General features: G+C 44.1%; 1 protein-coding gene across 11 annotated transcripts in view; it reads right to left on the bottom strand.

Moving 5' to 3' along the window:
• Positions 1 to 1,318: 1,318 nt before the first annotated feature.
• CREB5 (cAMP responsive element binding protein 5) overlaps positions 1,319 to 27,800 on the bottom strand; it is a 263,313-nt gene continuing 236,831 nt past the window's right edge. For 10 of the 11 annotated variants that reach the window (XM_075493075.1, XM_075493084.1, XM_075493080.1 and 7 more), the window contains 5 exons: positions 17,437 to 17,760; positions 10,381 to 10,608; positions 9,259 to 9,367; positions 8,808 to 9,100; positions 7,953 to 8,089 (listed from right to left, as the gene is read on the bottom strand). In XM_075493075.1, coding sequence (XP_075349190.1) covers positions 8,844 to 9,100; positions 9,259 to 9,367; positions 10,381 to 10,608; positions 17,437 to 17,760 — 918 coding nt within the window. In that variant the 3' untranslated portion in view covers positions 7,953 to 8,089; positions 8,808 to 8,843. Of the gene's footprint in view, positions 8,090 to 8,807; positions 9,101 to 9,258; positions 9,368 to 10,380; positions 10,609 to 17,436; positions 17,761 to 27,800 lie in introns of all 11 variants that reach the window. The other variant, XM_075493077.1, reaches the window with a different exon arrangement.

Raw genomic sequence — 27,800 nt, 5'->3', positions numbered from 1 at the left:
GAAGAGGAACAAATATTGCGATCAGGTTTGGGAAACCATGAATCAGCTGTAAAGGGCAGTGTTACCTCAGCCTGAATACATCTTGCTTAGCTCATGCTGTCAGGTGTAAATATAACTGTGTGGACAATAAAATAGTCCTGTGATTTGCCTTCATGAGAGGCATCTATTTTTACAGACATGATGATCCTCTTCCAGTATTTGGTCCCAGAGCAAGAGCCCTGGTGTATAAATACGAGTTAAGCTGTGGCATGGCAGCCCTGCTTTAAAGGCGTTGCAGGAGTATATGGCCTCAGAAATGGGTCCAGCTAACGCCATGCCGTGATGTTTGGGGAAAATGTCTACTGTACCGCCTTAAACAGGGAGTCATGCGTGCCCACTGCCCCATCTTCCAGGTTTTACAAAGGGAGAATGGGAACAGGGGCATGGCTCTGCCTTTTTCCTACCCATTTTAGGAGGGTGAATGCTCTTGGCCAGATTTAGCCTTCTGAAAACCAGGGGGAGAGCAGCAGAAGCGGTGCCCGTGCCAGGGCCTCCAAGGGAGAAGCACGGTCATGCGGCACAGGGCTGGTGTCCTGCAGCGTGACACCAGCACCGAGCGCTTGCGGGTGGGCTGGTCCCCGTAGCCAAGGCTGCACCTCTCGGGTCTCGGACCCCATCGGGTCAGGCCATCACTCCAGCAAGGTCATCAAGTTGCGCTAATCTAAAGCTGGCTTTTCCGCTGGAGAGAAGGGTTCATCCTGACTAACTTTGGATTACAGTTTACGCATTATTGTGCCAAGGTCTGTATTGGACCAATTTATAGTGAGAAATGAGGTTGGCAAGATAACAGGGGCATCACAATTAGAGCTAATTAGCCCAGCAGGAAATCCATTTCCAGGCAGCTTTTGGCAAGAGGCGAGGTTGGCGGGATAACAAGCATAGAGTGTATTTTGATATAAGCACACTCCAGCTGCAAGGAAAAGTAAAATAACAGCTTGTCTCATCCTTATGCGGAGGCCTCACGTCAGGCTCCACCACCTAAGTCCTTTTGTTTGAGGCTTTGCAGCCTCCCTGCGTGGAAGAGGTTCAGAGAACTTGTTCTTGCAATGTTACCTCGGCTGCCGGAGGGCAAAGGTGGGCCGTAAGGTCTGCACAGCCCCTCGCTCCTACGGCCAGACAGGAGGATGCCCAGCATCGTGGTCGTCCTCCGATTTTGGGAGAGATGAGGGATGCAGCTCAGAATAGAAATCACTGAAGAGTAGCTTGGTTTAATTGCAGGAGTTATCCGTACCGTAAAATGTCCGGGGTATAGACACAGCCAAACTACTGGAACTATTTGTATTTGAGTGCTTTATTATATTGGAATTGCCGTGATATTATTAACATTTGTACAAATGCACAAAATTCCTGTCTCTTCTAGCTAGAAAGAGATGTAAAAATCTGACCTAGTTGAACAGTCTCAATGAACTCATTGTCCATTTGTAACAATAATGGGTTCACAATGCAACAAAAAGCTTAACATAAAATTAAACATATTAAATGCTGCAGCAAGTATTTACACTTATGTACCAAAAAAAAAAAAAAATTATCTCCCTCCAGTAAGGAAGGTGGTTGCTTTACAGAATAAAACAAACAGACAAACAAACACAAAACCTTTGCATACAATACAAAAAAACCTCAAGCCCAAAACTTACTGTGACAGCACCTTTTTTTAATATAATATATATATATTTATATATAAACTTCGATAGTTTAGGCTTACTCCAAGCAGTGCTAAAAGTTCCTTAAAACCAGGACAATGGCAATAGTCCGAAGAAGCAACGTTCAGCGATGAGTGCTAACCTAGTGTTTGAATGGAGCTGTTAGAGAGGGGTACAGAGCTCACGGCCATGGGCTGGGAAACACTGGGGTCCCAATGATAAAGTCCTTGGCAAAACTCTCAGTGGCAATTATTCTTATTCGGAAGAGTGAATACACCTTTTGTGCAAAATATTTTGTCTTTTGGAAGCATGGTAAAGGTTGTCTCTGACAGGGATCTCTTTGCAATCTCAGCTCCGAGGGGTGGGGGGAAAATTTCTCTGGAATTTCCTAAATTCCAGCAAGGAAAACATTTCCCTTGAAATGCCCTATCAGCCCTCCCCCCTCCTTCGCTTCCTGACATTGCTGCAGTTTCGGCAAAGCCAGAAGGAGCTTTCAGTCTTTATTCGAAGGCTGTCACAGAGATTTTTAGTCAAAAAAGACATTTGGGTCTAAGAGTCTCATGGCATCAGATGGCATGATGGCATTACGGTGGGCTTCGGTAACAGTTCCACCAGGTGAAACTCAACATGCTAACATTTCATTTGCGTAAATACAGAACTGGAGATCCTGAATCCCAGGTATTACACATCGGTCTAAATATAGCGAGTTGCAATGATTGATTCCAGTCCAAAGAGAGCCTGGGAAAAGATCAGATTTCCACTTAGAGAATCAATCTTGTCTGTGAGTGTGTATGAACACTGACATTTTTGGCCTCATGCAGTTTAGGATTTGCTATAAAGTCATTTTGAAAGCTATGGAAAACCAATAATGGTAAGCAATTTAGCTCTTAAGTGTAAAGCCACTGATAAAACTGAGATAACTGTAAGCTCTGAAAAAAAGAGGTTACAGATGTAAACAGTCTCTTTTGTCTTTGCAGTAAGATGATTACTTCAGACGATGAAAAATTGAACAACTTTTTTTTTTTTTGGTGTTCAGATCACTTGAGATTTTATTGCTTTTGTTTGTCCTTAGAAGTTTTTAGTCTCTTTTCTTATTCTTTTTTTTTTAAAGGTGCTGTCCCTAGTCAAGTTATAAGGCAACATATTTTATTGATTCAGAACTCTAATACATAGTATGGCCACTGTTATCACTGCAGCTTCGCAGCTACCGTGGGTTGGACAACAGTCAAAGTGCATGACAATGCACAACAGAGCCAGTCTCCTGACCTTACGATATACAGGACACTTTGGTTCTCGGGATGAGAGATTATAAATGTAGCTTAGATGCTGCCTCACACACTTTGCATAATAAAACATTTATATGCTGTCATGAAGAGGGTGTGAAATCTAAGTCACACTGCAGACTGGCTGTTCTCAGCTTCTCCGATCGGGCAGGTATGAGAGACAAGTTGTAGATATGCCACCAGTGAAAGCATATAAATGTATCTGGTGCAAATGTTTTACAAGAGTATTTATAAATGATTCAACAAGGGAGAGCAAGAAAGAGAGTGAGAGCTAAAGTGCAATTTTAAAATAATATAAATAATTGAAACGTAGAAATAAGATACTAATTAGTTGTAACTGGTTTTGTTTTATAGGCACAGTTTAGTTTTTATTATGTCTACAGATCAATCTTTTTCTCTTCTTCCCCCTTCAGTAATTTTCTCTGATGTATAATGGAGTTTCAATGGTCTAAATCTAAGGAACACTGCTTAGTAAGAGGACAGAAGAGGCAATGATAAGGCAGTATAGTGCAACTCACTATGTGATATTAGAAAAGAAACAAGGATGGGGTTAGATCTTATGTGGTGATGTATAAAATCAGCCTTAAAAAAAAAAGGAGAAAAAAAAAAAGACAGGCTTTCCAGTTATATGTTGACCCATGCTTTCTAAAATGAGAGAGCATATTTTCCAATACAAAGGAAACAACTGAAGGTTCATAATTTGTTTCGTTGCTACCAAAAAAAAAAAAAAAAAAGAAACAAGAAAAAAAAAGCAGATGCTGCTTTAAGGAAAACATTTAATTCTAGGAATTTCTGTACAACTGACCTCAGCAAGCTTTTCCATCTTAGATGGATGACTTCTGCTTGAGACCCTGAAAGATTAAGATGCACACACACCTAGAGTAGTTTATTGCAAAACTAATATTGTAACTTAAAAAAAACAAACAAACAGATTCTGTACAAGAATACTGTTCAAATGGAATGTGTTAAAATAACATTTATTAATAAATACTTTATAAAATTCTATGTGAATACTAAATTAATAGATTCCTGTTTTAAAATTGCTTTGGTCCTCATGAATTTTCATAAATTCACTCTATACGCTTTTTTTTTAAAAAAGGTATTAGCTGCTAAAAAGCACATTTTGCCTAAACTAAAAGGCTAGTTTTCAACACTAAATATTGTTGCTTAAAAAAATATGAATCCTCAAAAGTTGGGCATTTAACAACAGTTATAGCTGGCTTGTTAGTTAACAGGACAGAGTCAGTTAACACACTAAATCCACACGCACTGAGGCACTGAACCATTGACTTTCCACTATTCAGAAGATGGGCAGCAGACATTTAGCTTCGTAGCAGGAATTAACTCCCGACAGCGTGAAATTCTCCATAAATCATCATCATCATCGTCGTCCTTATAAAACACACCATGATAGCACACAAACTACTTGTCTCCCACAGGCAGCGTTATGAATATGGCTTGCATAAATTGACTCGGGGAAGGGGGGGCGGGGATGAAGGAACCGGATCACAGCATCGTTGCTTTCCGATCAAAGTATTGCAGTTGTCCGTGGCTGAGATTTCCAGCGTGCTTCTGATGTCGCACGACGAGAGATGCCGTCCACAGAAATACCTCCTCCCGAGCGAGGCGCTGGCTGAGGCTCGCCGCCCTGCTAGTGCCCGGGAGAGCGGGCGAGGGAAGCGGTCCGAGTCGTCCACCAGCAGCGGGATGGGGCACGGAGCCCGGCGAGCCCAGCGACGGGCTGCGTTTGCGGGGCAGGAGGAAAGCGGAGCAGTCTCCAGTAGTAGCTCGTGGAAAAGCAGGATTTCTCCTCGACGCAAAGAGCCCGGGAAGTGCATTTAGAGTGACGTGCTTAGGAAGAGGCTGCTGCCACCGACCGCGCAGCAGAGGGACATCCCGGGGACAGAGGGGCAGGGGCTTCTCCCGCAGCCCTTGCTCAGGCAGCCTCCAGTGCCTGGCTGGAGCGGCAGCTTGAGGAAAGGCTGCAGGATCACTCCCCTGGAAAACAAGAGCTTTTTAATGTGGAAGCGAATTTGATGAATAATATAAGGTGCCTGGTACGGTTGGTCCTTTTACTGATGATATAGCCGATATAAATATGCTGCATGTTGTCTTGGCCTGTGAACCTGCGACAGAGTTACAAGAAGCAATAGCAAATAGCTTTTCATCCTTTACTTATTTCCACATCACTAGCAAGGATTATACCTAAAGGCCAATAGTATAGAGAGGAGACATTTCATTGTAATTATACATTTAGGCCAACATGTGTGGTTGGCTTGCCTAGTTAGCATTAAAAAAAGAAATAATTGAGCTATATATAATACACATCAGTCAAACTGTCAAGTTGCTGAATTTAACAAAACTTAGGCAAGGTTTTTGTATTTTTTTGCTTTTTTTTTTCTTTTTAATGTAGAGGCTTTCAGTTTAACAGCTAAATATTTTAATTGAGAAGACTGAATAAAATGAAGCTAAACCGTAATTCTAGTGCAGTGTAGCTCAACTGGGTATTCTAATATTACCAACAACTTTGATTTTTATTTTTTAATGTATGTAAGTGCTACCCATATAGAGGGAAAGTTTTTTAAATTAACCCTGCAATGGCATTTTCTTCTTCATGGTGAATGATGACATTCAGACACAGGGGAAGTGCTTATTTGGGGTTTTTTACATAGTGGATACTCAGCTGGAACATTTTGCTCGACTGCATATTTGAAAAAAGTTCCCTTGGGAGCCGTGATGAAGCAAAACCATTTAGCTATTACAACTGGAGGTTAAAAAAAATTATAGATTCAGTATTTAAAACACTTTAAAAGTATATGTTTGTCTAAAATATAATAGAAAATCCTTTACATTTGTATTTTTTCGTAATTTTTTTTTGGTTCTTAGACTATATAATCAAGTCAAGATTTACACTGTACATTAAAAATCATCTTCTTTTGAATGTATTTGCATAAATGGAAAGCGAGCCGTTAAAGAATACTGATAAAAAGTTAGCTACCAAGATAAGAACTAATTCGGAAATGAATGATCCTCAGAATTTTGCTCTCCCTTCCAGGCAGGCCCTGTTCCTTACAGTGCCTCACGCTTCAGTTGTTTCACTCTCCCTCCCGCATGGAGAAAAGCCACCCTTTAAAAACCCACGACTCCTCTAAAAACCCAAGACACAGTCTTGGAGGAGGAGAACTTCGCTTCAGAACAAAGCGTGTTCAGGGCTAGAGGATTTGCTGGGAATAACGTGAATTAGCTTTTGCTGTTAAAGATGCAGCTCAAAATGTTTGACCATTTATCACCAGCTCGGAGCCCGCTCCCCGGGTAAGCAGCAGGAGGTTTTGCCACTGACAGATCTGAGAGCAAAATCAGGTCCCAGTATACAGCAAGGCAGCGTAATTAACTGGCATCATCTCCGTCTGATTTTCCCATCAATCACTGGTACCACTCGGGGATGCAAATCAGCCGCGCTGAGGGGCAGGCCCAGAGTCCAAACAAAAACCTTAATTGTGGCATAAGGCTCTTTTCCAGACCCTCTTTGCAGGGCTGAATTTTATCCAGAGCGCAGTGGGATTTGCCATTCTTGCAGCGCTTTTTAGCGGCTGCACGCCTTCTAAAAATTATTTAGCGTCCTAATGAGACAATTCCTTACCCGCGGTAAACGGGCGTTAAGTGCCATTAAAGTCAGTGAAGCTACACTGCTGTCTGCCAGCTCAGGATCGGTCCGTGGATGCTTAAAGGAACGCCTGCAGGGAGCAGGTCTTTCCCTGGGAATTAAAAATGGCATTTTTCCAACTGGTCAGAACCGCTACGCTGATTTATTTCTCATTTATAGCCCGTGAAACCTGAGGCTGTTAGCTTTCGTTGCTAGAACAACGCAACCGGGTTAGGGAACAGAACTTTTCCGAATTATTATATACTACATGGATTTTTCTATGTTAATGACTGGCAGCGCAAAAGAATTGCTGTGATCCTCAGGTGTTGCTTGCTACGCCTGTACCGCGCCGCAGAAGCTTTCGGGGCTGCTAGCATCAACACAGCTGGCTCTCAATCCTGCTTCACCTGGGGCTGCACTGCTTTCGCCTTTCGCTGTTTATTAAAAACACTAAATCAGGAGCATTTCTATTTTTTAAAAGCCAAGCACTCGGCACAGCCCAGCTGCGAGTGAAGAGCTAGTGAAAGCAGCAGCCGCGCCGACAGTTTTTAGGTGGGCTTGAAGTTTTTGCTTGTTCATCACCGTTCTTCCAGAAAAAGAGAGGGAAGCGAGACAGCCTTGGAATGAAAAAAAGCAGGAAAAAAAAGCTGAAGGATGAAAAGGGTTTGGAAAGGGAAAAGGAAGGTGTAAGAATAACTGGAGGAGAAAAAGGGCAGGGTAGGAGAGAGAGGAGAAGGGGGAGGGCTAGAGAAAAGAGCACGTTATTTGGGCTTGATTTTGTCCTGATAGCCACATCCTATATAACCGCTTTGAAAGAGGCTCTGAATGCAAGACGGGGTCTGCTGATAGCACAACGCTAACTCATTTTTTATTATGCTGTCAGCAGATGCCCTCTCTCAATATTTATAGCCTAATTACTCCTAGTTACCTACATATGACTCTGTTTAATACTTTTCATGCCTCACGTTGGCTAACAAGCTGCAGTTTAACACAACTCTGTATTTCTGAGGCTTCAGGCTAGATTGGTGAGAAGGAAACGTGACTATGTACAGAAACAGTTAGGTTTATAAACAAGTAACTGGTACCAAAAAAACTGGAGAAAGCACCAAAGCATTTCTCAAGCTGATAGCGTATTAATTGCATAACTCCCTTTTATGTAACTAAGTATAAAAGACATTTTAATAACTATAAAAATGAAAGCCAGAGTCTTTCAAGAACTGAGGAATCTTCCAGGCTTGAGTTACGGTTGCAAATGTTCTTAGCACAGAGGACGCTTTGATACGCTACCACACTCCCCTAGCAGTTTCTGATCAACCACTTTTAAAGGATGGGGTTGATGTCTGTTCTGTGGCTGGCGAGCTGGGTGAGAGTGGAGCTTCCCACGACGTCGCTGACGGAGGAGGAGGTCGTGATGGTGTTGTGCTGGATGACTTGCTGCTGGGAGCAAGCTGGGACTGGGCTCGCGGGAGGACTGCTCTCGGGACCTGGGGAGGGGATGAGGGGACAGAGACAACACACACTCAATTACCCATCCGAGTAACATGCCCAGGCTGGGTGACGCTCCTGGAAAAGGGATGTACTACTACGGCAGCAATACTAACAACCAGAGGCACGCACAAGTCCCAGGATTTCAAAACACACAGTTATCCAACACTGTCTTCTGATCTTTTGCAGTTTTTGTTATTTTTTTTAAGCCAGCTTCTCTCATATCAACCTGACTGCAGGAGCTGGGACCTTGAAAAAAGTCCAAGAGCTTAATGATTATGAAACCAATGTCAGGATAAAAAGTCCGATATCGTAAGGTCTATAAAATCAGTTGGGATGCTTAAAATGCTTTATTCGCTGCAGCAGGAATCAAAATTAGAGTGCAGTGCACTGCAGCACAGAAAATCTAATTCAAGCAACAGTTGATAGGCATGTAATGCAATTATGTATTTTTTTCTTTGAGTACTGTTAAAGAGCCAGATGCATAGTGATGCAGAGGAGACAGAAATGAGCTCTATTTTAAGAGAATGCTGCAATTTAGCAAATATTAACCCTGAGGCTCTTCTGAGCTGTTCTAGGGCCAAGCAAAGAATTTGTGCCTAAATTACCACACTCATAAAATGCATCAACTAGACATTCAATGTCTCCATTAGATGAGATTTTTTGAAAAAAAAAAAAAAAAAAAGAAACATAAGAGTTAAAAAAGAGTTAACGAACCTTGAAAACCTGCGCCACGCCTGGTCTGTGCCACTGTCAGAGCACAGTACCATTTTCGCTGGAGGGGACTGTAATGCTTTCCTTTTTAACTTTCCTTTTAGGAGTTATTTTAAGGTGCTGGCAGCGCTGCGCCCAGGAGGACTCTTGCAGGTTTGGAGCTGTGAGTTCAAGCGGGATCCTCCACAGGGGAGCGAGCGTCCATCCGTGTGCATCTCCTTGCCGAAGGGAGGGGTGGGGAAGGCTAGCTCTGCTGGGTGGGATGCAAACCAGGGCTTTTTTGGTTTTGAGCGGGGCTGGACAAATAAGGGCAGGAGATTGGATGGCTCGGATGATGTTTGAGAAGACAGGTTCAAGTGAGAATATGACCAAGAAGGGGTTCTGGAGGGAAGAATTAGAAACTTTGCTTTCCTGTGAAGAGTGTGGAGACAGTGCAAACATACCAGCTACTTACTTAGATATCCTTGCGATTCTTTCTGCATAGCTGTTATCGGACAGTCTTTATGTGTTAACAATAACTGTTTCAGCTGTGCTACCTCATTTTTCAGCATGGAAACCTCGTTCTAGAAAAGAAAGAGAGGGTTGGGTTTGCCACAAAGCTTAAACCAGGCTCTTCTGCAAAGTTTAAACCCAAGAACAGAGACACTGCTCCACAACTTCAGAAGAACTGAGCAAAAATGGCACTCGGTGCTCGTGTGCTGGGTTTATGTTAACATTTGTCCACGGCATTATTTTATAACTTCTTCTGAAGGCAATTTGGCTTCCAGATTTGATGACGTAAACTGACAAGCGAACTAACCCTTCACAGCACCAGAGATACTTTAGGCAGTGTTTTAATCCGCTCAGGAAATACTCTGGCTCTCTGCATCAGGATGGGGGGGCCAGACCCGTGGGGGGAAATGGCAGCCTGCCACGCTGGGCGGCTTGGTGGCAGGGCTGCTGTCACCTACAGCGTGTCACCTACGGCTCCGCTCCGCTCACACCTCTGTGTTTTGGGGCAGTATGTTTTAGGGCAGTGCCATTACACGCATGGTCTTTCTGCTCTCGGCAGGACACGGGCACACCTCTGGATGGGGCAGAAGTACTGTGCCCACCATAAGAAGGGCAGCACCATAAGGAGGGCTCTTATTATATTAATTCAGGGTATTTTCATCCATCCACTTCGTTCTTTTCCTTACTGGTAGACCGATCTATTTACGCTCCTATCTCGCTGGCTTTGAATGAGGGTTTAGCTACATGCCCTGCTCTGAAGTCTTTTACAGCCGAGTTAATGGCACTTCCAAAAAAAATCCCCACAAAAAGCGGTGACAAGAAAAGAAAATAAATACAACTCCGTCTAGCGAAGGCTTCTAAATCCCAAGACAGCTTTTTCCTGGCTTATCCCGCTAAAATGCAATTATTTCTTTAATTGAAGCACACACATCTTGATTAATCGACTTTGATTATGCTGGGCTCCCGCTCGGAGCCAGCTGTGCGGGGGCAGCCCCGAAGGCGGCGAGGGCTCGCCGGCACCGCCAGCCCCTCCGAGCACAAAGAGCCCCTCTGTGTCCTCGGGGGTGCAGACAGTGGCTCGCACCTGAAGCTGCATGTTTGTCTGGGTGAGCTCTTCTGCTTTCTTTTCCAGTGACATCACCCAGACCTTCCTCTTCTGTCTGCAGCGCGTGGCGGCGGCTCGGTTCCTTTCCAGAAATTTCCGCCTCCTCTCATCCGGGTCTTCATCCACCACCCTCCTCCGGCGACCTCCGGTCGGCTGTGGCGGCTGTATCGTCTGCGTGGGCTGCATCTGCTGCGCTGCCGGCGAAACCTGGCGAGGAAGAAGAGGTTTGGCAGGGGGTGGTGAGGGGGGAAAGTTTTGGAGGGGGATGCTGAAAGGGGAAGGGAAATCTCACACGCTCGTCCTGCTCCCCGGCGAGGTCTGCAACAGGCTCAAGTCAAAAGGCTGCGCCAGATGCCACTGAAATTAGCTGCTGGCAGATCCTTGCCGTGGTCAAAGGGGAGATTTTTTTGAAACGATCCTCTGAATATTAGGAGGGAAAATATTTTTCCCCTTACAGTTATTAAAAACATTTCACTGAGGTACTTTCTCTGCCACCACCTATTTCAAACCTGAAATGTCAAGTTTCTCTCAGCAACTGTTTTAATCAAAGCAGAGGACTGTAGGGGCCTTATTTCTGTCTCTCTTTTTCTTTCTTTTTTTTTTAAATTGCCTCCAAAATTTTAGGACATTTCTAGTTCACAGGCTCCTCCATCTCTGTCTCACGCTTTCCCCCTCTGGAGACGGGAGCCGCAGCGCTCTTTGCACCTGAGCGGAGCTGGGAAGCCATGGGCTGGGATAGTGCAAGGCCAGCAGACCTCGGTGCCCCTCAGTTCGGGGCAAAAGAAAGCATTTAGGTACCTGAACCCCAGCTTGCATTTTGGTATCCCTGCACTGCGTGGAGAAGGGATATTCCCCTTCTCAGGCATTTCCATTTGACCCCCGGGGATGCTGTACTCCCTTTTTTCCAGCAGCCTGGCTTTGACAGCAGAAGCACACCACATCCAGTCCCGCGACTATGAAACTATGGAAAGATATGTATTTATGCATTTGCAAGTGCAGGAGAGTATTGATCCTGCTCCTGGGAGCAACTGGCCCGTGCCATTACAGAAAAGGGGCATGGTGGGGGCGGCCCCACGGAGTCTGTGCTCCGACTCCTGGGCAGATGAAACACATGCCCACGTTCCTGTCAGGAACCAGCACCAGACTGAACGTTCAGCTGCCTGGGAATAGCCAGCTTTTGGATTGCTTTCCCGCCTCTCTGTGGTGCCCGGGCCCAGGGCTCGGGACTGGGCTCGGGCCGGGGAGCCCGACCCACGGTCCCATTGCTCACGCACGGCAGGAGCCGCTGCCGCTGCTCACGTTGCTGCCGCGGCTCTGGCACAGTCTGGAACAGTCTGGAAACCTGAATTGTTGACTCAAAAGTAACCCTCTTGTTCTGGCAAAGGCCCAAACCTCCAAGGTGCTTCCTTTTGACTCCAGGGAGTGGACGTACTCAGCGCTTTGTCAGACTGAGCCCTGAATTTCAATTGCGGCAATTAACATGTGTTTGCCTAACACCTCTGTCTGTCTCAATTAAAATGATACTATCGTCTTGCGAGGTCTCTTTTCTGTCTAGAATCTCGCCACAAACTGCGAAGAAGAGTTTGCTCCCTCCCCCAGCTGACTTGTGTCAATTAAAGTGGCAATTTTATGTGTAATTATTCTGTGCATCTGATAACATTTTTGCATAAAGCCGAATTTATTCCCAGCTTTATGTTGCACAGTCAGGGAATCTCTCTCGCAGGAGCAGAAAAATTATTTTTAAAAAATAACCTTCTAAAAATAAATAAGCCACCCTGCACATTCTGACTAACTTTTAAAATCAGCTTGTATTAAGTCCATATGTTCACTGGTAAAATCTCCAACCCTCTGTCCGCACCGGGCGTTGGAGTCTCAGGGCTACGGCAGCTGCAGAGGCTGCAGCCGCCAGTGCCGCACAGGGTCACCAGCCAGCACCACGCAGGACCGCTGGCCGCTGGCCGCTGGCCGCTGGCCCTGTCCCCACCAGCATCCCCAGGCTGCCTCCGGGAGATGGCTGCCGAGGGATGCCAGCTGCTCCCGGTCCACCGGGGCCGGGCACGCTGCCTCTTTAGCAAGATGTCTGAGTGCAGAGGCCCGAGAGATCCCTTTTAATGTCAACGTCTCATCAAAGGCTTTTCATTTTCTCACATACAACACTTTTCGGGACTTCAAAGATTTGTTATTTATGTTTCTGGACACCAAAAGCTTTCCTTATTCCACTTCTCTCCTTTTTCATCCAGCATTAAAAATTCTTGTTTCTTAACTCTCCCAGTCGACTCTGCTACACAGGCAGAAAAACGTAACTATAGATTTCTTCTTTTCCTCTTTCCCCTCATCTGGTCATTTTCTCCTGAATAATTAGTGAGCCATTTTGTTTTCAGAATGCAGCAGTCAGTCTTTGGGCAGTCAGAGCACATTTTCAGAACAACAATATCTTCTGTCTATCTCTGGCAGATATTAATTATAAAGGTTGCCATTACGTCACTAATAATATCACGTGGGATAATTAACTGGCTCTTACTAGGTAGCTCTTAACCCTGAAATCTGTTAGGTTATATCTCAGTAACTGTCTAAGCATCATTCTTTAGCAGGATTTCACTGCCCTGCCTAGGGACATAAGAAAGAAAATGAACATATATTAAAATGGAGATTAATTTTTTTTTTAGAGAATGCTAATCACGTATCCATAATGAAGACAAACGTAGGACAGCTAACAGAATGAAACCACAGCCAAACCCCTACTCTGCTTAAGCTATAACTCTAGCAAGTTTGATATGAAGAAACCTTCATGGGACCAACACAAGAATAATAGTGTCATTTTTGTAGTAGTTGAGGCAACACAGCTACAACTTGATAAAATATCTCTCTTTCTCAGAACGATACCTATCAGAAGGTGATTTCTACTTTTAGCCTTGATCCAATACTTCTCTCTGTTCTTTGCAACTTCCTACAAAACTAATACCCATTCATTCATTCTACGAAAGCATAATTCATTGGGCTCCTGTGTATCAAAATGGTAGCTGAAAAGCATGAAATGAATTCTAACATTACAGAAGGGTGTGGTACAGAATAACAACAGTCTCGGCATGGGAGCACACAGCTCACAGCGGCGTGGAACATGCTGTCATTTGGCAGGTGGTTTGGAATGGAAGAATCTGGCTCAGAAGAATAAGGAGGTTAATAATTAGTAAAATGCACCATAAAATTAATGTCTGCTGGAGCAATCTGACCCCCAAAGAGGCCATTACCATGGGGACTATGGATGAGCTTAGAAAGTAATAACCATGTGGTTATTACTCAGCAAACCCTTCTCTTCTCCCCACTAATGCATCTGTTCAGAAATCACTATTGCCTTCGCACCATGGGAGCAGGCGTGCAGCAAGAGCTCTGCTGCCCGGGGAAGCCGCTGACCCTAGGAGTCCTGCTCAGCATCGTCAGTCGTCACCCTCTGTTCCCATCCTCTTGCTGACACTTAGACCTATGGACAAGGTGAAGACCTCCTTGATCCTTGATGGGGCCCATTGCCTCCAGTGACATGCTGTGCATGGCAAAGCTCATCTGACTGCGGGCCTGGCTCGAGACTGGAGTGAATCTGACATAGCTTTGTGGCTGCCTGTCAGCCCACCTACCCTGGTGCCCATATTTCTTCTTGCCACCTGTGAATCTTTCGGGGTACCTAGCTAACGGGGAATACAAAGCACAAGGAGTTGAGGCTGTCCTAACTGGAATGACTCAAATCTGTCTTCAGCAGCACATAAGTTAAGAGGAAGAAGTAGATGTTATGGCAGAACCCCTCTCGATCATCTGCCAAAGGTCTTGGGAGTCTGGGGATATGCCTGATGACTGGTAGCTAGCCAATGTCATTCCAATCTACACAAAGAGTGTGAGGGGAGACCCAGGGAACTACAGACCTGTTAGTCTAACCTCAGTTCCTGGAAAAATTATGGAGAAGATTGTACTGGGTACTACTGAAAGACATTTAAAGAATAATGCAATCAGACAGCACAGTCAACCTGGGTTCACAAAGGGAAAGTCCTGTTTAACTAATTTGATATCCTTCTATGATAAGGTTACCCGCCTAGTGGATGAAGGGAAGGTGGTGGATGTAGATTTTCTGGATTTTAGTAAGGCTTTTGGTTCTGCCCCTCACAGCATCCTTCTGGACAAGTTGTCCAACTGTGGGATGAGTGGGTTCACGATGTGCTGGGTGAAGAACTGGCTGAAGGGCAGAGCTCAAAGAATTGTAGTGAATGGGGCTACATCTGGCTGGTGACTGGTCACCAGCGGTGCTCCTCACGGTTCAATTCTACCGCCACTTCTGTTTAATCTTTTTATCAATGATCTGGATGCAGAAGTTGAATGCACCATTAGCAAGTTTGCTGATGATACCAAACTGGGAGGTGCTGTTGACTCTCTGGAGGGACAAGAGGCCTTGCAGAGGGATCTAGACAGATTGGAGCATTGGGCTATAGTTAATGGGATGAAATTTCCCAAGTCGAAATGCCGGATTCTGCACCTAGGATGGAGTAACGCTGGGCACAAATATAAATTGGAAGAGGAGTGGCTGGAGAACAGCCCTGCAGAAAGGGACCTGGGGGTGCTGGTCGACAGCAGGCTCAACGTGAGTCAGCAGTGTGCCCTGGCAGCCAAGAGGGCAAACCGCATGCGGGGGTGCATCAAACACAGCATAACCAGCCGGCCAGAAGAGGGGATTATCTCGCTGTATTCAGCGCTGGTGCGGCCTCACCTGGAGTACTGTGTGCAGTTCTGGGCCCCACCATTTAAGAAGGATGTGAAGGTCCTTGAATGCGTCCAGAGGAGGGCAATAAAGCTGGTGAAGGGGCTGGAAGGAATGTCCTACGAGGAGCTGCTAAGGACACTGGGTTTGTCTGGTTTGGAGAAAAGGAGGCTGAGGGGCCACCTCATTGCTCGCTACAGCTTCCTGAGGAAGGGAAGTGGAGAGGGAGGTGCTGATCTCTTCTCCCTGGTGTCCAGTAATAGGACACATGGGAGTGGTTCCAAGCTGCACCAGGGAAGGTTCATACTGGACATTAGGAAGCATTTCTTTACCGAGAGGGTGGTCAAACACTGGAACAGGCTTCCTAGAGTGGTGGTTGATGCCCTAAGCCTGTCAGTGTTTAAGAGGCATTTGGACAATGCCCTTAATAATATGCTTTAACTTGGTCAGCCCTGAATTGCTCAGGCAGTTGAACTAGATGATTGTTGTAGGTCCTTTCCAACTGAAATAGTCTATTCTATAGTCTATTCTATTCTATTCTGTAAGTGGCTGTAGCACACTGGCTCATTGGCTGATGTCTCATCCTTAAACTTGGGAGGTTTGTTTTCTCTTGTAGCTGTTTTCTGCTCACCTGTTAAAAGTGGTAATATGGACATTTTGCAGCAGTGCCCCATCCCGTGGTATCTGACTCCCCCACCTGCATTACCATGTTTATCCTCCCAACCCCTTGGTGAGGTGTCAGTACTATTACTCTCATTTTAAAAGCCTCAGAGAGATTAAATGAATTCCTCCATCTCATCCACGAGGTCCTCAGTCTGCTAAGCAGAACTTCATCCTTACTCTCTCATGGATCTCCAAGACAGCCATCAGGTTACTTTTGGTTTCTCTGTTATGAGATAATGTCTTTTTATTGGAGTTTTTAAACAACTCCAAGGAAAATAACTCATTAACAGATGGGAAAATAATTGAATTCACAAAGTAAAAACTGAACTAAACTTAGGAAAGCTCTGGACATCTTTTCACAGGGGAGTCTGCTGTTCTCTTATTTAGACTGTTTCTCTAAAGCTGACAATTCATTTTACATTAGCAAATGCTTTAGGGAAATCCCATATGCTTGCAGCCTCTGCAATAATAAAGCTAGATGTTAGTAAATAGTTAATGTTGTGGGACACTGGGATGTCAGCCAAATCCTCTCATTTTCTTTAATGTTTTCTAAGAGCTTGTCTGAAAGGTATTTGCAAGCAACACAATACTTCACAGATTGAACTTCTTATGGCTGGCACTCCTCTTTGTCCTCATTCTATGCACTGCCCACTTGTCCTCCTTAAATTTGCTCCCCTGACCTGACATGTTACAGTCACTGGCCCCAGAGCTTTATTTTTCTTGTGTGATCCTATGCAGAAGCCTATTGTCTTAAGACATTAATAGAATTCCTCTTAAAAATGACTCTGCTAAAGTCCATGATGACTCGTTCATTAGTTCAAGAAACATTCAGTTCAGATATTGAATTATCCAAATTCACCTGGTGAAGCCAATATACCTGCTCCAAAAATTGAGACCTTCATCTCATTCAATGGAGACCTTCACTGAGTTCTCATCACCTGAATCCAAATCAAAATTGCCTTCCTGGTTAAATCTCTCTCCTTGGACTGGCTTCATCATCTTTTTCTCCTGTCACAACATCCACCAGCTATTGGCTCATACTCTGCAGCTGGGGGCTGCTATCCCCTTCACAGGGTCTGGATCCTTTCTTCTCTTCTGCTAAGCCAATGCATCTTACCTTAAAACTACCGCTACTATCTCCAGTCTTGAAAACATACACACACACACACACACATACACACCCCCACCACACACACCAGTGCCATTTTACTTCACTGAAGTGAAGTGCTATGTATTTCTGCACGTAGAACACATACAGCTCTTCAAATCTTTTGGCCTGAGAAGTTTAGGTTCAAGCACATTAAGCAACATATATAATATGCTAATCTCCATAATATACCTTGTCCATAACAAGATAGGTGGCAATCTGCAGAGCTCAGAGCACTGAAAATCCTTGGAGCTCCTTATTAAGTAAGATATTACAAATGTCTAGCAAATTAAGCAACAAAACAAGTTGTTGCTTCACTCTGTTTTCTGAATAAAGTTTGCGCTTCCCCACCACCTATAGCGGATATTTATGAGTAGCCCGAGGGGCTTGTATCTAACAAGACATGCGTGCAAGAACAATACAGGGATCAGGCTTTAACTCCACATAACAGCAAAACTCAGCGATGCAGCATGGCATGAAGGTCTACCTGTGCTTGTCCGCCTGAGTGCAGCGGGGGGTGCGGCGAGGTCTGGTGATGTGCCGGGTGCGCGTGAAGGTGCGAGTGGGAGTGGTGGTGGGGATGATTCTGCTGGTGATGAGGCTGAGGATGAGGATGGTGCGCCGGATGCTGGTGCTGATGCGGGTATGAGTGATGAGGTGGCAGCGTCTGGTGCTGATGCGGATGTGAGTGCATATGATGGTGTGGCGTCTGGTCCTGCCGCGAGCTCATCATTTCCATCATGTGGCCCATGGTGTTCATATTCCCGTTCGACATGGCGGCAGGATGATGAGTCAGTGCTGCCTTCAGTCTCTGGAACAGAACAAGGCAGAAAATTCAGCATTCATACATGATGATCTGAGCAATCAGAGTAAGATTTCTGCTGTTGTAGAAATGGTGCTTTGTCCTGTGTTTTGAGATTTATTTAGTTTTTTTCTTGTTGTTCCCTTGATAAAAGGCATCTTATTTCAGTTTGAGAAAGAACATATTCTTGGGCTCTAATCTAGTTTTCCACTGTAAATATGTAAAGATATAAACATCTGAAGTGCAATTTAACGGTTACACATTTCCTACTGTGCTATTGAGGAAAAATAACTGGCTCTCATCCTTTTCTCTTTGGCCAGCTCAGTAGCATTACCTTCATCAAGCTTGTATTCTTGCAACTTTTAAAAAAGGAAAGTCTGATTAAAATAAAGGTGAAACAAAGTTGCCCTCTTGTTTTTACTACAAATGTTATTTAAAAGACTAATTGTTAAATACATTGCATTGATGTATTTTTCAAATTCAGGCTCAAATATATTCTGCAGTTGTACTAGCACTCAACCTGGTCTTTCATCAGAAAGACAGGAAAATAATGAGGGTGGCCTCAACCTGATACTTTTTCTTTGCTGGAAAGTTCAAATGTCTGCTGTGTCGTTATCACATGCTAATCCCTCTCTCTGCTTTGAACTCCTCATGTTTTGTACTGTCACTGGATTGGGCCCTGAAGTCCTGACTAGGGCAAAACCCTCCTTAATATCAATGGGATTCGATCACTTTTACATGAACACCACCAAAGGGCAATTGGAAGGGATGCCACATTTGGACTGCAGGATAGGGCCCTTGTGTACTAACACTATAGCTGAAATACAGAGAAAAATGGTTCCCTTTCAGCGCAGTTACAGGGTCATCCCAAAGCTGTGAGCTGTACTGGCATACAGACACCTCGCTGGTGTCATCCTACCCTTGGACTACTGAAATCACCCGCATCCTAGAAGAGCGTGCCAAAGGTAGAGCCTGACAGATGTCAGCTAGGAGAAGGGCTCCTTCCAAACTGATGGAAACCTCCTTCGCATCCATGGTTCTGCGTCTTGCTCAACGTAGAACATTCTTTACAGGCAGCCACCCAAGACCTCTTTACCTCTTTACATTTTTGAAGAAGTCAGCGTAAGCTTGGTTTACTCTCACTAATGCAAGTAATTAGTCAGCAGAAAATGGTAAGATAAAAATGGAAGGAAGGAGGTCCACGGTATCACTTGATGCCAGACTAGCATGATCTGAATAACCCATCAACTAGCTCATAATTCATTATCCAGCCAGAGGATATAATGAATAGCAGATAGCTCATCAGTAAGAGATGCCACCTATAGGACAACCAGCAAGAAACAGCAGTGGTACGAGGAACAGAGGTGTGCCTTTCCCCATATCAATATCTGTGGGTCACAGATGACGGTCAGAAGATCCTACAAGCCAACGTGGCTAAAATCTGCCAGTGGAGGAGCAATGACCAGACTGAACTGCATTGTGGTTTTGTCTTTAAAGCAAAGAGAGTGACTGCCAGGACACTCAGAACCTATAGACGGGAATTTCAATCTACTTTATATTGAAATAACATCTGTCTGTGCAACTCCACTGCAAGGCCACAGGTAAAGCCTCCTGTGTTCAAAGTTGCTACCCTACTGTGTTTGTGCATCTGGGAGTGAGGAAAAAACAAATTCTTAAGGAGAAAAAGAAAGAAAAATATTAGAGGAAAAAAAGAAGGTTGTGGAAGGCAAAAAGAAGTAGCAGGGTCAATTCAAAGTATCATCCTCAAATTTTTGTATCCCACATGTTTTTGCAGACTTCATGAAGGTCATTCCACTGAGACACTGTAATAGATCCATTAATCCAAATTTGGTGGCTTATTTCTCTAATGATCAATTGGCTGAAAAAGACTTTAAAAAAAAGAAAAGATACATTTGCAAAACACATCAGTGCCTCAGTTTGTGTGAAGGAAAACTAGACTGATGACTTTTAAGAAGTTTCCTTAAGAAAGCCTATCAAACGGTGACCACACTACAGCACGTCACAACCTCACGATCTTCTCAAAAAGAGATTGAGGCAACTAGGGCAGCGAGGTTAAATACCTCCTTCCCTACCTCTAAAGTCAGAATGGAGCTCAATCTAACATCAATAGTAGTAACCCATCCTGGGTATAAAATGGAGGATTTGAGCAGCTGTCGTCTTTAAAGTTTCCGAATACAAGTGCTACCCTCGTTACTGCAAGCAGGTCTTCATAATGCTCAGAATAACTGGTGTTACCCAGGAGTGCATTAGGAAAATTATGGAAAGCAACACATGAATAAGTCAAGTCATTCTGCACGTCATTCTTCTTCAACACTCGCTAAGACCTTTTTCATGCAGCTGAGCCACCACGCAGATCTAAGCCAAAGCACCAACAAAAGCTGCCGTAACTTTGTTTTCTGAATCAAAATGCAAAAAACCCAAGCTCTCATTAGCCAGCAGTTTTATGTGATGAATACCTAACAAAATCTACCAATGCTATATTTGTCAAAGACCTCTGAAACTGAACTACAGCATGTCTTACTCTAAACTGCAGACTTTCAAAGCCAAAAAAAAAAGGAGGGAAAAACTTAATCTGCGAATAAACATTTTTTTTCAGCTGTAAAAACTGTGGCTTATTAGTGTGGCGCGACTTCAAGGAGAATAAATTATTTTGTTTTCTTTCCATAGCCCCTTCTACCACATCCATTTATTTGAGATAGCAAATCAAGAGAGACAGTGAGAGGTCTGACATGCAGCTGGTTTCAGTCAATAGGGGTCATTTCCATTTGGTCTGTGTATTTTACAAGCTCCTTGTTCACTGTTCCCAATGGGAGGGTGGGCCAGCTGCCCTGGATCCCAGTCCTGGTAAGAAACCAGCTCTCTACCTCATCCTGTCCCAGCGCAGCAACAGCCATGGCCCGGCCCTCGCCTCCCTTCCACTTCGTGCTGAGATCAGCTCTGCAGCAGCGAGAGCCCTGCCTGCACGCGCACCCGGAGCAGCGTTCCTCTTCCGTTCGCCAGTCGCTGCTGCCCATCAGAAACATTTGGGGAACGATAAACATTTTTTTTTCCTTTGGTCTTCAGAGAGATCAATTGTTTTGGATGTTTTAGTTAGAGCACAGGGAGGGAAAATCACCAGAACTTGGTGAACTCTTTGCATTGAGTATGTGAGGAGCTGGAAGGGCAGGCTGCATTTTTGTTATTGTTCTTTTTATGTGTGCTAATTGCAAACAGCTGCTTTAGTTTAGTGTCAAACAAAATGTGATGGCATCAAAATTGAGCTTACTGGACTGACTACATTAGCAAATCCCCTCTAGAATGAAACGATAAGCCAGGACCCAATCCTGCGGCCGTTCCCTTTTTCAGGAACTGTGTGACTGACTTCGTCGGGGCCTGTGGGTACCTGGCAGTTCACAAAGTGGGGCTGAAACAGAGGACTGGCTACTCAGATCTGCTCTCCCCAAACCCCGAAATTTCTACTGACCTCAGCGGTAGTGTTTTTTAGGGCACAATCCCTCTTCTCTCCCTTTTCTAGTGCAATTTTCAAAAAAATCCCCACCAACGTCCAGCCAAGAGGAAATGCAGGTGCTCGTCTTACCTGGCTTTTGGCCCTTACTGATTGTTTTTATTATTGCATCAAAGTAACATAGTGACCAACATCAGTTACAGCTGATTTCCACTCAATCATGACATTTCCATTAATGGCTGTCAGTGACACACGCAACATGAGAAATCTTTCATAGAGAACAGCCTGCTTTGCCTCTGATCAAGCGAATAAAGAAAATTCCCTTCTGATCCTACTGGAAGCCAGAAGCACATAAACTCTCATCTTTGGTGCTTAGGAGGAAATAGAAACAGTGGATATTAGAGCTCCACAGGTATCAGTGTTGCGTTCCCTGTACTATTCCTCATGGTAATGCCCCTAACTAACTAACACATTTATTCTGAAGCCACCCCATTGAATGTCATATGAAGTTAACACCTCAAAGAAGTTATCATTGTACCTGGAATATTGGTTTTTTTGGAAAGAGACAGTTTTCACAGTGCTTCCTCCATCTAAAGCCTGACATCATGGTGCAGTGAATTGCTCGATGTTTCCTCTTATCAACATAGATCATAATTTATTCACTGAACATCTCTGGGCAAACCCTAAGTCTGCCAAAAATGGGCTACAAGCATTTGAGATCATGAATGAAAAATAATATCAGCTTCCCTAACACTTCTGCAGTTCAGGATCTTGCTGCTTTCTAATTTTTCTCTATCATGACATGTATTTCAAGGTTGCCTTGGTTTTTGCCCCACCTTTCTTTCTCCAAAATTGCTAGTGAAAAACGGCATTTTTTTCAGTTTGTTAGAAAAGAAGAAGAAAAAAGATAAATAAAACTGTGAATTTGGAGGTTGCTTTTCCCACAACTAAAAACCTCAAATAATGTTGGGGTTTTCATATGTATATAAATATTTATAATATTTATAGCATGTTATAGTTATAGTACCACAGGCTATAAATATTATATGATATGCCATAATCTGTATATGACAATAAACTACAACTTTCTCCCATTTATTCCTCAGTGGAGAAATGGCAAAAATCTCCTCCAATTTTATAGATGTTATTACCTGAGTGGTCTGTGCTTGCATCAAACAATAAGCTATTATATCATCCAGCTGAATTTTAGGTTGGGACAGACATGGAGTGCTGGTGTTGAATATGATTGAATTGTTCTGAGTAAGTGGGCATTGCTGCACTCAGAAAAAGATTCTCTTCCCCTTCTGGTCTGCATGCCCAAATCCCACTAAATTAGAGAAGAGACAAGACCAGCTGTAGTATCAGCTTAATGTCTGGTATATTCTTATCAGGAGATTATATCAGACCCCTGTAGGCAGATGGAATATGATCTCAAAGATATTTTCTTGCACTAGTGACTGTGATTCTAGTCCCTATTATACAGGGGTGTAATAAGTTCCCCACAGGGGACAGAAGAGATTAGAGGGGGGTGGGAAATCAGAAAAAAATACAGATATCAAGCATCCCCACACATCTGCAATTAAGTAGCAACCTCAAGGTAAAAATCTTGATTAGCCAAACTTCATGGCAAGCATACCATTGACTTCAATGGCACTAGTATTGTTTTCTCATCTGCCATGGTCAAGTTTTCTTTTTTAATCGTGCTCCTCTAAGCATCATACCCAAGATGAATACATGGAGTTAAGGCGGTGGCAGCTAAAGCTGCGAGCAGAACTTCACCCAGTGTATTTCAGAGCACCACAGTGAATTTTATCCTTTCCTCCAACTATGACTGCGATGAGAGAACTCAAGCATAAATGTCACTCAGGTCTTTTATAGTTGGCTGCTTACAAGCATTTCACAGTGTAAATAACAGAAACCACTCTTTGCAAATGTTCCACTCACATTCATAAAAGCAAACTGGAGGCGATTCATCTCCACTCACTAAGCGAGCTGCAGATACTTACGAGCACATTTCAGAGACTGGCAATTAGAAAGTCTCTGATGCCACATTAAATGCTTGCTCCTACATTTCTTGTGCAGTAAAATACAGTCCTGCATATTGACTGAAGGAGGAGTGAGGGGTGTGTGAAGGACATGAAATCCAGAACCGAAGTGACACATTACACTAATGTAAAGAGAAAAGGGGGATGCATTTAATTCACAACTCGCCAGTAAACAGCGCCAAACTGCTAATCTTCTAATTATTCTCAGGCTGTTTGGCAAATCTGAATTATACTTTTCCCTTCCTTTGTGCTTTCTTCCCTACTTAATCAGATTTTGTAACAACACGAACAATGGATCATCATCCAGCTTTCAGTGCAGCTTAGCCTCTAATAAAAATAACAAATTTGCTCCCTTGTCCTTCCAAATGCAAATTGAATTAAACCTCAGCAGAAAGCAGCGAGAATCAACGGCAAACAATCAAAGCAGCAATAAAACGAATAGACACCATGCTGCTCAAGGATGGGTCAGCTGCAAGAGCTGCTTCAGTGTCCCTGAACTCGGGGCACGGAGGAGCTCCGAGCAGCCACGCTTGCCGGTGACATCAGTACCAGTGACACCTCCAGACCACTGCCCGTTTTAAGTAATCCAATGCAGGTTGCAGCCAGTGTGGCCCAAGGGTACTCTGCCAGAACTGCCATCTTCTGGTGATGGCATCTCATTGAGAATGGCCACGGCTCCAGGGACAGCAGAAAAGACGGGTGAGTTGACATCCCGTCTCCACCCAGCAATTTCCGTCTGTTCATCTCAAAGCACCTTGCAAAGGAGATAAGCATCACTATCCTCATGCAATGCACCACCTTTTTCAGGATTAGAAATAGAAAAATACTAAATTCTCCATTCCTATTCTACACACATTTTTAATGAACATCTAAATTATAACCAAGACAGAAAATACACTGAAAGTATGGTTTGTGCTTCTCACTCTTTACTATTTCTTGCATGAATCATTTCTCAACGCAGTGTTAAACAACTGGATTTGATTTGCACAGGAGTCAGGAAATGTAAAGTTCAAAAAATCAAACCCCTAATTCCCACCAAGTCTAAGTCAATCCCTGCATGTGTATCCATGACAAAGGATATTTAATTATGTAATCACACAACAGACAGCAAAGTGATTTATTACTGGCAAATGGTGTCATATAATTTCAACATACAATACCAATGGAAGGATCCAAAAAATACAACCAACTTCTGCCTGACTTCCCCTCTGCATGCCAGAGTCCAAAAGGAAAGCTACTACTTAGCTGCTACCTACCTCTGGAGAGGCAGGTTTCTGACAGCAAAATGCCTGACACTTTGGGGATTAATTGCCTGTGCCTGCTATCAGGAGGCAGGCACATACCTAATCAGCATCCTAATTCTCCAAATAGACAGTCTTTTGCTTAGTTACTCTGCCAGATTAATCTATGGGATATTCCTATGCATGCTAGGTTGTCACCCGTGGAAAACACAGAAAAAGGAGGTGGCGATAAAATCACTCAGTATTAATAGCACCCTGCAGGAAAGTGGGAAAACTTGAGCTCGAGGCACCTGAGTCTGTACTGCCCATCTTCCAGATCTATTCTCTAATGCCTGTATTACATCTCATTCCCGAGCCAAGAGACCATGGGCTCTTTCTTCACATCGGACATAAACCACTTTGGCAAAGCCTCTGGCAAAGGGGCTGGAGCTCGGGTCTTCCTCACTCCCGCAAACAAACGCTGTAACCAGGTTTCTAAAATCATGTTCCCATCTTCTAGTACAATGCAAGTGGGAAGTGCTTGTTCAGGGCTTGCACTGCTATATATATATCCAGCCTGAGCCCACAATGAACATTTATGAATGTATTAAATGAGAAAAGTGGGAATTGATTTCAGAGGAAGTTTGGGGAATTTCCGCTACAAGCCAGATACGGAGCAAATCCTCAAATCAGAGCACTTTTTAATGCTGAGAAGAACACTGTGGGTTTGGGTATTTTAATCTGTACTCAAAGATCAGACGGGATTAGCATCGCAAAAATCTCTCTGCAGAATACTGCTCTGAAGCCTTGAGATCCCTTACAGCTTGACTTCAGTTTCTTGCCGAGGATGCAAGTTGCTTGCTTTCCTTTTCCCTCTCACGAGCATAATATACACACCAAAGACACGAGAAAGGCAGGTTCAAAGTCTTTCTCTGTCAGAAGATTTCTGAACTTTCATCGCCCACCTCTCACTAAGGCTGATTATGATTAAGTCATTCATATTCAAAGAAAAATGCCATCCAAGTATATAAAACTTGGGTGGTTTTTTTTTCCTTCACTGGTGTGATTTTTGAATACTCGTTTTTCCTGGATTAAACCCAGCACATTTAAAGGGCTACTAGCAAGCCAGAAATGGGATACATGTGCACTTAAAAGTGCTTTGATTTCATCCCAGATGTGCAGTGCTCAAAGGCGTACACACACACACGCGCGTGTGCGCGCGCACACACACACACATGCACGCACACACTGACTGCGCAGAGGATACGATCTGTAGATTTTGTTTCAAGATTATACCAACCAGACTCTGAAACGTAAAACCAAAGCCCTGACCACTTACAGCCATTACGGATCCCAGGGCTCTTTGTGAAAGACTATTGATGGTCATTAGCCTATTGGCCTGACCGGAGAATTCAATGCAGGTAATTAGACATTGTCTCATTACCACATAGTTTCAGGTGAAGTTATTTTTCTCCTTTGTTTCTAAAGTTAAGTGATTCCTGAACCGTTTTTAAAGCATTCATGGATTTTTTTTCCTGAAGAAATGACTAGAATTTAAAGTACAGTACAGGGACATATAAAATGAGAATGTTCTTATGGGTTATTTCACATTTTTTTAAAGCTGAATTCCAGCATTTGACCCAAAAAAGTGAAAATAACATTTTAATGCAGCAGACAGCTTTCAATTATCTGCCTATGAAAACCTAGTGACTACTGACTTTTTAAATACATGCACTCAGGTATGGCATGTACTACATAGATACAAACTGTAAAGAGTCTGAACAGGTTCGCTTTGTGTCAATTTTCCCTGTTCTAAAATAAATATAATCTATGCTGAGAGTTATCTGCATGGCTATCATGAATATTCAGCATTCAGCATATCAGTGTTGATATGTACGGTCCTTTTCACCCTCATGCAAGGTCTCTTACGCCCTCCCACCTTTCCCCATATTCTCCCCCCGACTTCATCCCTCAGGCTGCAGCCTTCCACCGTGCCCCCTTTGTTCTTCACCTGCAACGCCATCCTCTCCGTTCACACACAGCTCAAGTTGCTGCCTTGTTTTTCACCACCCCACGTGCATCAGCTGCTTTTAAACAGCAGTATCTTGGGTCAGATGCATTGAATTTGAAAGCCACTTGAGGCTCCAGGAGCAGCAATATCTCAACCCTCTACCAGATACCAGCTAGCTACGCTATTAGTGCCACGAGGTTTTTACATACACTTTAGGATAGCTACAATGTGAAACGAGATAAAAAGAATCAAACCCTCAACTATTCTTTTTTATTGGAATTAGTGATTTACACTAATGGGCTTTACTTTGTGTTTGAAGGGGCTAGGAATGCATCCCCACACACTTCCCATGGCTCGGCTGACAAGCAATGACTTACTAAAACGCAGTATTTCAGCTGCTCACTCTCTTGCACATGGTATGCTTACTCTGTGGCAATACTGCTTTTCAGAGCAACGTGTCAGAGCAAACCAAAAAACAACCTTCCCCGGGGAAGGGAAGGATGCTGCCTGCTTGGTAAGCCATTGACTCATCCTGCCATTTCTGGACAGCTGGATTTGGCTTTCCCACAGCACGTACCACAGGATACAGAACAAATCTGCACGGGTCAGGGGCCTGGCTAGACCCAGAGTTGCGGTGGCTGTCACACAAGCAGGATTTCCTTTCCGGCACCGAGTGACAGGTCCAGAGTATCCTGCCTCGCTTGATTGTGGACTCTTCCCTGTCCCTCCTGCCCAAGGGAAAGAGGGCAGAAATAACAACTTCAGGGCAAATTCCTGGCAGAGGTGCCCTGCCTGGGCAAAGGCAGGCAGGGGGTCCCCGCAGCACCCTGCACCCTGAGGGAGGCAGAATGGGTCGTGCGTCGGGTGAGCATCCTCCGGGGGGACAGGGCGATGCTAGACCCAGACACCTTCCCACCTACCAGCAGCAGCTGCCAGGATCCCAGGAGCAGGCAACTCCTGCACACCAGTTACCCGGCCGTGCTCACCGTCCTTCACAGTACGGATAAGGTCTTCTGAAAAGTACGTCAGGGATCCAGCTGCTTCTGCTATTGCCCTACCTTCCTTCTTTTAATATTTCTTGTATACTTTCACTGAGTGTGGGAGAAAGGCATAAATAGCGTCTTGTTTTGGTGCTTAACACATCTTCCTGTCTCCTCTCCCAGCCTTGCCGACAGCATTATCCATCTTCCTGACACCACCATTGTCTGATTCATTTGACATATGCACCAGAAAAAAAAGTCATGTTCTGCACAAGATCATAACGCTGTGATCTCATTCCCATCTCAGTCTCCTCAGCGACTCCACAG

Source organism: Mycteria americana, chromosome 2, assembly GCF_035582795.1.
Source record: "Mycteria americana isolate JAX WOST 10 ecotype Jacksonville Zoo and Gardens chromosome 2, USCA_MyAme_1.0, whole genome shotgun sequence".
Lineage (NCBI taxonomy): Eukaryota > Metazoa > Chordata > Aves > Ciconiiformes > Ciconiidae > Mycteria > Mycteria americana.
The sequence above is the reverse complement of the archived record's forward strand: the minus strand, read 5'-3'. Positions and strand labels throughout refer to the sequence as shown.